The sequence below is a fragment of the Doryrhamphus excisus genome, linkage group LG10 (genome assembly GCF_037039965.1).
Source record: "Doryrhamphus excisus strain RoL-2023G ecotype Guam linkage group LG10, RoL_Dexc_Guam_v1.1, whole genome shotgun sequence".
NCBI lineage: Eukaryota > Metazoa > Chordata > Actinopteri > Syngnathiformes > Syngnathidae > Doryrhamphus > Doryrhamphus excisus.
Window position 1 is genome coordinate 981,197 of NC_136366.1, and position 14,200 is coordinate 995,396.

At 39.4% G+C, this 14,200-nt stretch overlaps 1 protein-coding gene across 3 annotated transcripts in view; it reads right to left on the reverse strand.

Moving 5' to 3' along the window:
• The window catches only part of adgra1b (adhesion G protein-coupled receptor A1b), a 146,840-nt gene that overhangs the window by 41,886 nt on the left and 90,754 nt on the right, over nucleotides 1-14,200 (reverse strand). Inside the window, exons 1-3 of one of the 3 annotated variants that reach the window (XM_058055982.2) lie at nucleotides 11,188-11,423; nucleotides 10,757-10,976; nucleotides 10,298-10,506 (exon numbers count right to left, since the gene is read on the reverse strand). In XM_058055982.2, coding sequence (XP_057911965.2) covers nucleotides 10,298-10,506; nucleotides 10,757-10,976; nucleotides 11,188-11,208 — 450 coding nt within the window. In that variant the 5' untranslated portion in view covers nucleotides 11,209-11,423. Of the gene's footprint in view, nucleotides 1-9,663; nucleotides 10,235-10,297; nucleotides 10,507-10,756; nucleotides 10,977-11,187; nucleotides 11,424-14,200 lie in introns of those variants that run through there. The other 2 variants (XM_058055964.2, XM_058055992.2) reach the window with 2 other exon arrangements.

Consider the following 14,200-nt stretch of genomic DNA (forward strand, 5'->3'; position numbering starts at 1 on the left):
TGACTCGAACCCAGTTCCTAAATACGTGTTCACTCACTATCCTAAAAGCCCATTTCATGCAGACTTTTGAGATATGCTCTCGATTCAGTCCAGCCTTTCGAAACGTGATAGTGGACAGTTGGTGATCTCAGTAGCCCAAATTAATTCTACATTTGATCAAACGTGCTTAAGATGTGAAGAGATGGCTGCATAACACGTCATAACGTGATATTAGCTTCCACTTCAATCGTCCACGTCACTACTTCCTGAAGCTGCACTCAAGGGAAATGGAATGTTGAGCCATAAATTAGCCACATCGCTGTGCAAGCCGCAGGGTTCAAAGTAGGAGAAAATGCAGCGGCTTATGCACTGGAAATTACGGTCATTATTTGTTTCAGTGTTTCCCACAGCTTAATAATTACCATGCCTTTGGATTCTGAAGGCATGCAGCCTTAATCACTACAAAAATGTGTAAAAGTACAAATATTACTGATTTACCATCTTGGATTCTGAAAGGGATGAAAGGTTTGGGGTCAAATTAACATTTAAGGTTACTTTAACCTTCACTGAAGATGTGATTGTTACCAAAGACACGATGCGACAGTGTCATCAAAAGGAATACCAACGTTTTTTTCCTTGAATTCAATAGCCTTTCTCACCTCAGTCTCTGCTTTTCTTCTCATCACGGCTGCAAAATAAGCCAAAATGGAGCCAAAGAAAGTTGCAAGTGCCGGCATTTTGATAAAGACGGTGAGAAACGCTATTGAATTCAATAAATAACTCACAAAGCAAAACACAAAGATGGTGTCCGTGTTGATCTCGCTACCGCAATGTCTTTGGCAACATGTCCTCAGTGTAGGTAAAAATAACCCGAAAAGTTCATTTATGTGCATTGATAATTGTTTATGCATGTAAAACTAGAAAATTATGTTTGGTGTTAACATTTTTGAGACTTGTAGTGTAAATAGTACAGAACTGAGATCACATCATGACATGATAAACGGCCGACGGAGATGACTTATGGTCCCTGTTTCCATGTTGAACCAAGCTAACAAGGATGTTTTGTGATACAAATATATTTATACGCTAACCAGAAAATGTACGCAAACCAAGGCAAAATATTGGTATACATTTTCTATGTTAACCAGAAAAGACGCTAACTGAGGCGTATGCTAACCGAGGTGTATGCTAACCAAGGTTCCACTGAAAGTGATCTGAACTATATGTGGCAAATATCAGGCCGTGATTGAAATTATGAGTGCTTAGATGCATTGAAAAAAGCATTACAATTGTAATTTTAGCATTTTCACATAAAACACGGCTTCTGACAAAAATTCAGAAGAACTCTTAATAACCCTGCTAAAAAAACACAGCTATCCCTGGCTCTTTCACAATAAAATCTCCTCCTGAAATTACGCAACACTCTCTTTTTCTCTCCGCCTTTATCACGGCATCAATACATGACCCTAATTAAAAGCCGTGCAACCAGCCGCAGAGTAGATTCACAAATTTACAACTGCATCCTTTGCTTGTTCACTTCCTGTAGGTCCATAAAAAATGAGCTTTCATGAAGCGAATCTAAGTCATGAGGCTTAATGCCAAAGGTCAGGGTGATGGTGATTGGTCGTGACGTTATGTACTGGCTAATCAGAGTTTTCAAGTCTGTTATGGAAATGAGAGTCACCTTTCGCCCCATCCGCCTTTTGTGTTTTTGAGTGGTAATCGAGTGATAGAAAGCAGCAGTCGCAGCGAATTAAATGGAAAAGAAGGCGTGTACCACACAGGCGGCCCAACTACATGACCGCCTTGGATCAATTTGGACACTGCCTCAAAAGAGGGAGGGCTCTTTTAATGTGTTTGTCCTGACTGCATTGTGCAAACTGTCAACCGCAGTGCACACATACAGTAACCCAATTAAAAGGCAGTGACAAAAACTCAAACAGAGGCCCGGAGGGGGAAGAAAGGGAGAGAAGCAGTTTACACAGTATGCCCTCGTTTCTACCGATCTGTCTCTGGGGCTCGCACAGTTGACTGGGGAGCAGCTGGTGCGATTGCGAGTGGGAATGTCGGGGCAAAAATGGGCTACTACTATTGCATGGTTGTAGACATCCATATTGTATCCTCCGACTATTTATGAAAGGTTGTTCAACAACATCGGACACAGCGAAGTGAGAAAAGCGAGTACTTGGTGAACCTGTAGAAATTTCTTTTTTTTGGCACACTCATCCTCCTGCTGGCTCCTCTTCTACGATTTTGGATCAATGTTTGCAATAAAAGTCATGAATTCGATAAGATCCTTGTCTGTCTCTCCTACACCATCGCCACCGTGTTTGTTTACAAGCGAGTTAGGACATGTTATGTATTTGCAGATTTGTTTTCATGTTATGCAATTTATTGGTATGATGTCATAATTTCTCATAGTGTTATTGGTTATTTTGCATTATTATATAGAATACATGTCACATTGCAGTTATAGTTTTCAGCACTAGCACTGCAGTATATCACACTAACAGGTGTTTCTATGCTCTATCCCAGGGGTGGGCAAACTTTTTGACTCGCGGGCCGCATTGATATGACAAAATTTACGGGGGGGGGGGGGGGCAAAAATATATTTTACACGTAACAGTCCACCTGGTATTATTGTATCTGTAAAATTGTCATGCAATCTGCTATTATTATTTATTATTTTATATTTATATTTAAATATTTTAAAAATAATAAAATATCATAATAATTACAATAACATTAAAATAATAATTATTATATTATTATTATGTAAAATATGCAAATATAACAATAATATTATATATAATTAATATAATAATTAGCATTAATATAATAATTATAATAATCATAATAGTTCTAATAATAATTACAATAATTATAATAATCTAATAATAATAATAATAATAATAATAATAATAATAATAATAATAATAATAATAATAATAATAATAATAATAATAATAATAATAATAATAATTATTATTATTATTATTATTATTATTATTATTATTATTATTATTATGTGTTTGTGTCCCTTTTTTCAGGAGCACTTTGTAAACAACAGACCATGTCAAAAAACGAAAGTGATAAAACCATCAAAAGGTTGGCTCAGGCCATGATGCCAGGTTGTATGTTGAGTTTAAATGAAATACTTTGGAAAGATTGGGCGGGCCGTAATCAAACACTTGGCGGGCCGGATGTGGCCCCCGGGCCGTAGTTTGCCCACCCCTGCTCTATCCTGTACTCTCAAATTAATTTTATTTTGTAACATATACTTCAACCCGGCCCCATCCAACACACAGAGAGCTCAGCCCGCAAATTGCTAATTACTGCCACTTGCAACTGAAATCAACCTCAAACTAAGTGAAAGGCAAGGAATCTTATATAGGGATCACAGAATGTGATGGTCCATATGAAACGGTTTCTTGTGTTCATTCATTCATACATTTTCTATATAATGAGGGTCAGAGGTGAGCTGGAGCTTACCCCAGTTGACTTCGGTTGAGACGCTGCCAGAAAAAGTACACAGACCACGCCTTCATCAAACAACACCATTTCCCAGCACATCAATGAGACAGCAAAGCTGCTACAGCAAATACAAGCCGGTGAATGTTACACTCTAAAATTTGAAACAAGTTTTGTCACACATTAACGATACAAAAAAAAGATTCTAATCTTTACAAAACTCAAGGACAACTATGCATAATTTGAATAACAATTGTTATAGGATTGCAATCAAAAAAAGATCTGTATTTGTATCATAACCAATCTAAAAAGTGATAGCTAAGATAAATTGCTGTTTTTGAGCTCCAATCCCCAAACAATCTGTGTCACATATGTGATTATTGGCCAGTGGATGAGCCAGACCCTTTCCTGTCTTTTCACACCAAAGCGCATCTGCAGGAAGTAATTTGACACAAATGAGCCACCGCTTTGTCCAGTATGTTGAGATGGCACAAGCGGCAAATAAGCCTGATTGGTGAACGGCTAAGTCAGAGCATCGTGAAGAGGCTGCATGGATGCCCACTCACATTTGAAACAATTGCAAGTGAGAACACGGTATAATGGCGCCGATGCTTAGCACCAACACAAACACATTGTCAATTACTGATTACTCATGTTCTCCAAAAAGTCTTTTGTTCCCAGTCAGCAGAATATATAATGTAATTTTCCGATACACAAAGAGTCTCATTTCACTAAAACATTACAAAAATCAATCCCTTCAATGTGAGGGTTCGTATTCATATTGGGCTTTATTATCTTTGCCAAGTAAGAGACAGAGAGACATGAGCCAGGTTGTTCAGATTGCAGGGTTTTTTCGGGTTTTTGTTATACAACAAAGTTGCAGTTGGCAGTAAGTAGTATTATGTTGTTTAGTATTGCATGGACCTAAGAGTAAGCATGCTAAAAACTACAATAAAAATGAATGAAATAGCCTTTACAACCCCCCCAAATAGCAGCAAAGGTTAGTCCCGTCCCTTTAGAAAGAAATAAGAAGTGACCAATGTTGACGAGATTACTAGGAAATGCTGCAAATATGTACGAATATCTCAGGAGGGATTTTGGTGCAATCCTCTTTACCGCTTATCTCTATATCCTAAAGGTTTTGAGGCTGTTGCTTGGAAAGTTTCAGGTCCCTCTACAATTTATTTTATAGGATTAAGGTCCAGAGGCCGATCAGGCCACTTGAGGATCTTAATGTGTTTCTTCTTGAGCTCCACTTTTGTTATTTTGGCCCTATGTTTTGGCTCATTGTCAGGCTGGGAGATCCAATCATCCATAGCCTGGTTTTCAGTGTTCTGGCTTAGACCAGGAAGCTCTCCTTTAAGATTCTAGTGTACAAGTATGGATGTCCACATTTGCGTTTCACGGTAAGAATTATATTTAACATTTTTCTATCTATACACAGCAAGTCGAGGATCTCAATCTATTCCGAATGTTTGTTTTGGCGACTGCTCCCAGCTCCTTTGAGATCATTTCTGGGCTGGTCTCTCAATTTTCTTGGTCAATAAGCGTCTTGCTAAAAAAACAGCTCTAATTTGTGTGCTTCATGGGCACACAACCCCTCCCGGGGGGAGGGCAGAATTTTTTTATAAAATATTTGGTAATGGTAATGGTTTTATTTCATTTGAACATGCATCAGATTACAATTGAGTGCATCCCATAATCAGTTCCCAGTTCCACATGTCCAAAAGGAGTAGGAAGAAGCAAAGCTTATTAAATCCTACCCCTCCATCTGGTACTTTTACAATCAGTAACTGTTACATTTGTTCACTTCCTGCTTTCCATAATACAGTTTTTGTTTTTTTTAAATAGTGCGTTGATTTCACACAATAACTTAACAAGACCTTGACAATGACCTTTATTTAAAGATGCAGCCTGATTCGATTGGGTGTGCATCTGTATGTCCCAAGTGTGCTTTATATACTATTTTTTTAAGTAAGCTTCCACCTTCCCCTCCAAATGCAAGCAATATCGAAAAAGAAAATATGCCAACAAAAATGCCAGCTATGGCTGCACATTTGAATAAATGTAAGTCTACATGATGTTTGCTCTGCACTGTGCTTCACAGCAGGTTCATCAAAGCTCTGACTGAAAAAAAACTAATTGCTTATTTAATGCTCCACAATGGTGACGGATGTGTTTTACCAACTATAAAAATTAAACAATAGACAAAGACATCCTGCCTTGAGGTATCACCAAAACCAAACATTACATTTAACACGTCTATCACAGTCGAAAAACGGGAAAATACTACCAACGCTGTCAAGATCACGCTGTGCCAGCAGAAAAGGCAAAGTGTGTGAGAGCTGATTCTTAACAAAACACAGCTGCTAAGCTATGTGTTTTGTCACCATTATAATGTTTTCCTCAAATACAGACGGAGCACATGTTGGTACATTCTAAGGATGGTACGGTCGGTACATGGTAAAACCGTGTACTGTTTCCAGGTTTTCACACATCTCAGAGGGGCAAAGAAACAGCACCGACGGATCATATATCTTCCTCCATGTTTGACAGGACTAATAGTGTTGTTGGGGTCGTATTCAGCAGTTGAGGCTGAAGCCAAATAGTTCAATTTCTGACCATATTTTCCCCGTGCCTTGTCTGAATCGTTTAAGGGTTGATTGACAAAGCTCAGATGGGCCTGTACATGAGTGTTCTGGAGCAAGGGGACCTTGTGGGCCCTGACTGATCTCAATCAATTACCGCAAATGGTTTCTTGGTGACTGCGGTCCCAGAACCAGCTCCTCCCTTGTAATTTCAGGCTGGTCCCTCACCTGTCTTTCTCTTTTGTTATTGCAGACCACAGCAAAAGAGCATCAAGATCATGGTTCATCACATCTTACTGTAGTTTATCAACACTAGTTATGTAAAACTGCAGTTTATCGCAGTTAAATGGACCCAACTGTGATAATTTAACTGTGAATTTCCACAAATTAGGATTCAATATTAATAATGAAATGTTTTCGTTGTTTTTAAATGTTTTTTAAATAATTATTAGAGCCCTATATACATGAAATAACACCCCTATAGTCACAGTAACACTTGTATTACACAATATAGCCAACATAATAAGAGAAAATAAGCCATCGCACAGACATAAGATAAGACAAATGTACACATTAGCATAGCCAGCGTACTTCCAGGTGGCCATTGTCTCATTAAAGCAATGCTACTCAACTGGCACTGTTTAAAGAGAGGCACACTTCAATCACTTTCTTAACACACACAGAACACATGCACTTAACATTCACACAGGAGCTGCTGTCGGCCACTCTCTACACTGCTAACCTGCTGCTAGCACTCAACTATGACAGCGCATATCAGCAAGTACATTTTACACTGGCCTGATGTGTATGTATGTATATATATAGTATATATATATATATATAGTCACAAAAACAACCATTATATAAACATAAAAACAAATGTGTTTTAGTGTCTGATTACTGTGGTTTATGTTTTTAAGTGTGCAGCATTATAATGCATGACTTCAGGTGAAATGTCTGAAGGGATGCGGGACTGTCAAACCTTGGGAAGCACTAAGGAACTACATTAATAAGTAAACAGCTTTTTCATTCTTGTCTGCTTTATTATTATGTTGATGTCATGGTAATACATCATCTATTTCTGTAAGTGTGAGTCCCCCCAGAGGCCAAATCAAAGCAATTGTGTGCCTCCAACTTTGTAGGAACATTTTTGGCAAGGCTCTTTATTGTTCCGGCGTGTCCGTGGAAGCATTCTTAGACGAGTTTGATGTGGTTCTTGTGGAGGCAAGAATAAACATATCTTCATGTAAGTCAATAAATGGTCAGTAAGGATAATTCATAATACCGCCTACAGAGAACATACTAACTCCTTATTTCTAAAATCACAAATACTTCAACTTGCTGATATAGCTCATCTTCAAACAGCTAAAATAATGCATAAGGCTAAAAATAAGCAATTAGCTAAAAATGTCATCCAATACTTCTCTACAAGAGAGGAGAAATATGATCTCAGGGAAGAAGTACATTTGAAACACTTCTATGCTAGGACTACGTTAAAAAGCCATAGTATTTCAGTATGTGGACTCAAACTATGGAATGGATTGAGTAAGGGAATCAAACAATGCACAACGATGAGCCAGTTCAAGAAACAATACAAGCAGTTGATGTTTGCTAAATACAAGGATGAAGAGTCTTGAACCAGTCATGATGTGCTATATATATCACTATATTGACACTTACTATGGTACCCATTATGGCATTGGATGCTCATATCACCTCGTACTTCGGTACGGGACAAAAAATTACAAAATTAAAAAAAACTGTATTATGGAAAGCAGGAAGTGAACAAATGTAACAGTTAGTGATTGTAAAAGTACCAGATGGAGGGGTAGGATTTAATAAGCTTTGCTTCTTCCTACTCCTTTTGGACATGTGGAACTGGGAACTGATTATGGGATGCACTCAATTGGAATCTGATGCATGTTCAAATGAAATAAAACCATTACCATTACCATAAATAAGCAAATATGATGATTTCTTGTTTTTTTCAAGTGATGTTTAAAACACCACAAACATTCCACATGCAGAGAGAAGAGGTGTATGTTGCTTGGGGGGGGTGGGATGGGGGTCATAGAGGCTTGTCACAGTGATGGAGACAAATGATGAGGCTGTACTGGAGTGAGTCAGCCCACCCTTCAGACATCAGGAGGGGGAAAAAAAGCATGGGAGCTATCCAAGGTTCTGAAACCTGGAAGCGTTCACATTCATGTAATTTGGGCTCTCTTAATATAACTGACCCTGGTGTTGAACACATGGCATATGGTGTGAAAATGTAACACACACAAACACACACACACAAACACACAGTCGTAAATCCTGTATTTGGAGTCCAGATGAGAAAGTCAAAGTGGAGGAAGAATCAGCACAATGTAATCCCATCTGATACAAAGTCCAAAAGAATGTCAAGGAAGTACTTATGGCTTTCATAAAAAAGCTCAGTCGGTCCCGAGTGACGGTTGCGTTGGGTTGTTAAGTTCTTGGCAGACTCCCACGCTTACTCGTTACACACAAACACAAAACTAAATGTGAAATAACCTCAATCTATAACATATAACATATAACCCTCCATTCCTGTTTCTTTTGGAATAATTATATCACATTATTCCTGTTTCAAAGCTGCCATGGATTGTGATTAAACAAACAAACAAAAAAATCCCTGTCTTGGAGCCTTGCATTGTATAGTCAAAGATACGACATCAAGGCACACAAGGTGATCCAGCTGCATGTTCGGCGGTGATGTAACAGCTACACATGTGTCATAAATCAATCCCATGCTTCTGATGGCTTCACGGTCACAGCAATTGCAACTAACTTTGCTAGTTAACCTTATTTTCCTTGAGGTGCACTGCAGCAGCAGCAGCAGCAGCTGCAGCAGATATTTGGCATTAATCCATTGCCCCATTTCATTTCATCCTCTTTTGGAATAGCATACTTCAAATAATCAACAAACAGGCCAGCTCAATTGAGGGAATGCATGTAAACATCTTGTGCCGTGACAGGATGCAAGCAACAGGTCTGGTGTATTCAGCCTTGCAGAATAAATAAGGCTTCCTGTTTTGGTTATCAAAAAGACGAATGTATTTTAGATAGAGTGATGTCACAGGTCTGTAAACAGGGGTCTTTTTCGCGGGCACTGCGGAGAGCGAGCGGGTGTGGTGACTGCATCCGCAGACGCGCGATCCCAGGCGCAAAGGCTTCCACCAGCAGACCTTCGACGTGCGCGTCGTGCTAACGGCTTTTCCGCCATGTCTGTCGAAGTTCACATCGCCGACGAGAAGCCGGGAGATTGCAAATGTCGCCCCCACCTCCCCCCTCCTCTCCCCACACACACGGCGCGCCTCCCCAAGACGGCGTTTCTGTGAAAAATGCACGCACAATGACAACCTGACATCTGCTCTCCAGCTCCTAACACTTTAGTATTCTCCACGGACGCCACACTCTTCTCTCCAACACCCACCCACACGCACGCACACACGCACGCTGCCTGTATGACCACACTTTGTCATTCCTATGCGGCGTTTTTCCAACCATCTTATTCCCAACACCCGGGAATCGCACCTCATAAAACATGCAGGTAAACTGTAACTTGCATCACATCACTTTTCATGCTCCACTGAAAACTGACCTCCCAGTCTAACGAATCCCACTCTTCGGTAAACATCCGGATGATTTCTTTTCATCCAAAAAAAAAAATAAAAATAATAATCAGACCAGGCGCCAAAGCGACTCTGCGCATGGAGCAACGCGGACGATGCGGTCGCCGATTGCGCTTCGGCTATTATCCTCATGGAATCAATGCGAAGAGGGGGACGTCGTCTGGAGGAGGCATCTCGGCGGCGTCGAGATCAACTTGAGCGGCACAAATGAACCACGCTAGGCTTCGCAGTCCAACATTTTCTCTCGGCGCGATGGTTGCGACCAATTAAAACACCACTTGCGCTCCGAGGCGAATAGCTCCTGACAAGGCGCTCCTTGGCTTCTATTAGCATTCTCTTTATGGAAAAAAATGTCCAAATAGAACAAGCAACTCCTCCTTGCCGGGATATTTAAAGCATTTGGAATTTTAATTAGAAGAAGAAAAAAAATCCGCATATTTGATGCATCTGCGGAGAACTATAAAAGGGAGGTCTAAAACACCCCCTGCGTGAAAACAAGGAAGCTTTCGAGCCATAATAGGCTGCAAGAGCATTGGAATAGAAAGGGGGGGGGGGGGTGCTAGTGTGCTAACATGAATGACACCGCCACATCCGACTACTCACCATGAGCACAGCAAAGTTATTAAGGTGGGTGCAGTGAATGGTGGTCGTGTTGCCCCCGGAGCCTGTTATGTGGCAGCCCTCTGCCCTCCAGCCACCATGTCCATCCAGCAGGTCAAAGTCCCAGTAGGCTGCGGTGGGTTCTACCCCCAATGCAAAGTGCCTGAGTGCGATAGTGACGGAGTGAACGACGCTCCCCAGGCTGCAGCCATCTGCAAAAAAAAAAAAAAAAAAAAAATGGGGGGGGGGGGGTTCAGTTTAGGAAATCAAGTGGAAAGTGTACTTGTAAAGAAGTGCATTAAAACGCATGCAAAGATTAGATCAGGGGTAAAGTGGCAACGACGTACAGTAAATAAACGCTAAGCATGAATTGGAACAACAACGTGTGCGTCAACACGTCGCGACTGTGCGCAAACAAAACAAGACAGAGCGTTGACATCATGAAAATGGATTTCCTCTTACCTAATTTGGTGAATGCAACTGGTGTCGCGACGCTCCTTCGTTTCCCGTCGTCGGCCAGATTGGATGAATTCCCGGTGCATGGGAAGAGTTTTCCATTGCGGAAGACAATAAACTGCAGTCTGCAAGTGGAGTTATCAACAGATTGCCACGCAGAGGAGGAGGAGGAGGAGGTGTGCGGAGCAGCGAAAGGTAAATGGATGGAGGCAACCGCCACTGAGTTCTGCGGATTGAATGAAAAAGGGAGATAAACATTCAGTGGTGTCCCCGATTTGCAAAAGAGGCGCAAAAAGAAGACTCCGCAACAAGTCCCAATTAAAAGACAACGAATGGAAGCCACCACCAGCGACCGCTGGAGTGAGAACCCCGTTTGAAGCGCGCTAGTGCGCCTGTTTGGTCAGACTCCCTGCCGCAGAGGTGGAAATGGTTCTTACCATTTCAGCTTGAGGGCACATCAACACCGCAGTTTGATTTAAAGAGACAACTGGTCTGACTTCATCTTCTTTTCACGCGTTGAAACTAAAGAAAAACTCGCCCCAAACAGAAAACAGGTGAGGGTGAGGGGGCTGTGAGAGAGATTCGATGGTGGGGCAGGTGACTGGGAAATGTCATTTTGCTCTTTTTCCTTGTGGGAACCTGTGGAATGGGACTACATCCTGACTGGCATTTCACTTAAGTTCCAGCGAGAACAGCAACAGTTGAAAAATCACCCATCAAAAAAAAAAAAAAAAAAAAAAAATCACCCATCATTCATTTTTTTAGAATAAAGTCAAAATATATAATAAAAATATAATATATATAAAAAAAATACAAATGTTTTAAACATAATTATTTTATGAAAAAAACATAATTTCATCGGAACAAAGACAAACAAAACAAAGAAACAAACAAAACAACAAATAAACTTTAAATAACAAAAATAAAGTCAAAATATTATGGGAATAAAGCCCTGATTATGAGAAGAACATTTTCCAACACAGAATAAAACAGCTTTATTTTTATGAGAATGAAGTAATATTCTAAGCAGAAAAGTTACAATCTAAACAGAATAATATATTATGAAAAAATGTCATTTTAGAAGCATAAAGTTGCAATATTAAAGAAAAATACATATTATTTTCTAAAGTCCCATTATTAGATATATAATAAAATATATTTTCTATTTATATTACATTGATAATCTTACAAAAAATAAAAAGAATATTTAAGAAGAACATTTAAATATTTGTAAAATATTTTTCCCATCTATATGTTTTACAAAATATCAAAATGGCTACGGATGTATCAATATCTGTATCGGTTCACCCATCTAAATTAAACGTATCCCCAGCTGTACTTGGTTTAAACATTAATGGGTTGGGCTTAAATCAGTACATTATTTTAAGTCTGAAATTGACAGGGGTTGATCAGAAGTTCAATTGGGTCCCCCGATTGAACTGTTTCATGAGCGACTGACACACAGCACAGCGCTGTCTTGTCAAATGCACCGCGTGTATGTTATGAAACAAGTTTACCAAGTGACTTTAGAATATACTTGGCATAAACTTGGAAAAAAACACACAAATACATATATTGTTCGTCATAACTCATTAAGATTCAAGATATTGATCGTGAGACTAAACAATGCATTCTGCAATAATTACAGTATTAAACATTGTCTGACAGAGTGCATCACGTCAAAGTATTACATACTAGTAATACTAGTATTAGAATTTATGATACAGTGATTGGATGCAAAGGCAATTCTAGACCCAAATATTCATATATGTTTCAATAAAATTATTATAAAATTATAAAAAATGTGCAATCCAAAAATACTATTCTTGAAAGAGGGGCAATTTCTCTTAATTTCACATCATTGCGTTTGTCTTCCTTGCCTGTTGGAAAGCTGTGTCCTGATTGGATGCCATTAGACTGTGCAGGAATGCCTAATGTGCTGAAATCCTGTGGTGAGGGAAGGCTGGAGCTCAAGGCTGATTTGTTTTTATTTTAAATTTAGACTTAACATCTATTTTTAATGTCTATATTTATGTTTTCATTCATACATTCATTCATTCATTTTCTACCGTTTATCATCACGAGGGTCACGGAGTGTGCTGGAGCCTATCCCAGCTGTCTTTGGGCGAGAGGCGAGGGTACACCCTGGACTGGTGGCCAGCCAATCACAGGGCACATAGTATAGACAAACAACCATTCACACTCACATTCATACCTATGGACAATTTGGAGTGGCTAATTAACCAAGCATGTTTTTGGAATGTGGGAGGAAACCGGAGTACCCGGAGAAAAGCCACGCATGTACAGGGAGAACATGCAAACTCCACACAGACATGGCCGAGGGTGGAATTGAACTCAGGAACTCGGAACTCGGAATGACTGAATGAATAAATATTTGCTTAAATATGCACATTTTTAACAAATAATTAGCTATAACCATGAAACAGCAATGATTTATTAATTAATCTATTAAAAAAAAACTTGATAGAGTGAAGGCACAAAAGTGACGAGGCATTACTGTATCGCTCATATGTTTGTGGCTGCCTATTGGCCAGATCGTCACAATGAATAACAAACTGAAATAAATGTAAAGTCAACATTTCAATGGTTTTAATCCAACACACTCTGTATTGTTTACATTTATACCGTTTAAAGACCATCTCAAGGATGGATTATTTTGATCCACAATAATTCTTTAGCGGTGAGCAAGCATGTGCTTAAGCATGATTCTTCCAGATTACAAGCACCGTGTCTACAGAGCTGGTGATGATTTTCAAACATGGCCTTTTGGCTATTACGTTTCCTCATTGACTGAATCTGTAAAAGCTATTGATTTCCATCCGACAACGCGGAGCAGTAATAAAGACAGGCGGTCCTTGCGAATTTACAGTGCATGGTTCTCGCCTCTGAACACTTTGGCGGCCTGCCTTCCCAACACCACTGAAAACAGACAATGAAGTCGTCACTCACCATGCCTTGCTTCGAATTTCATAGCTTCACTCTTTCGTGGTTTTTCAAAAATATAAAAGTAATAAATCATGCTGTTTTGTGGTTTAAAATGGCAGATTATTGGTAAAAAATGCTTGATATTTTTGATATTTTTTCTTAAATTAAGAATTTCAAATGGCTATTACAAATTTGAATGATCTCACAACAGACAAAATAATCCCTAACATGGGCTACTGTTGAGGTCGTGACCCACGGCAAGCTAAAACTCGACTCTTAACCCTCTATGTCATTTCCTGTCCTGTATCACCGGAAAATATTTAAAGCAACACACACAAGTAGTAGTAGTAGTAAGTAGTAAGTGTGACTTATGTCTTAAATGACTTATTTTCTCTTATTATGTCCACTATATTGGCTAATACAAGTGTAATACAAGGTCACTATGAGGGCGGTATTTCATGCCAAGAGGGCTCTAATAATGTTAAAAAACTATATTAAACAGCA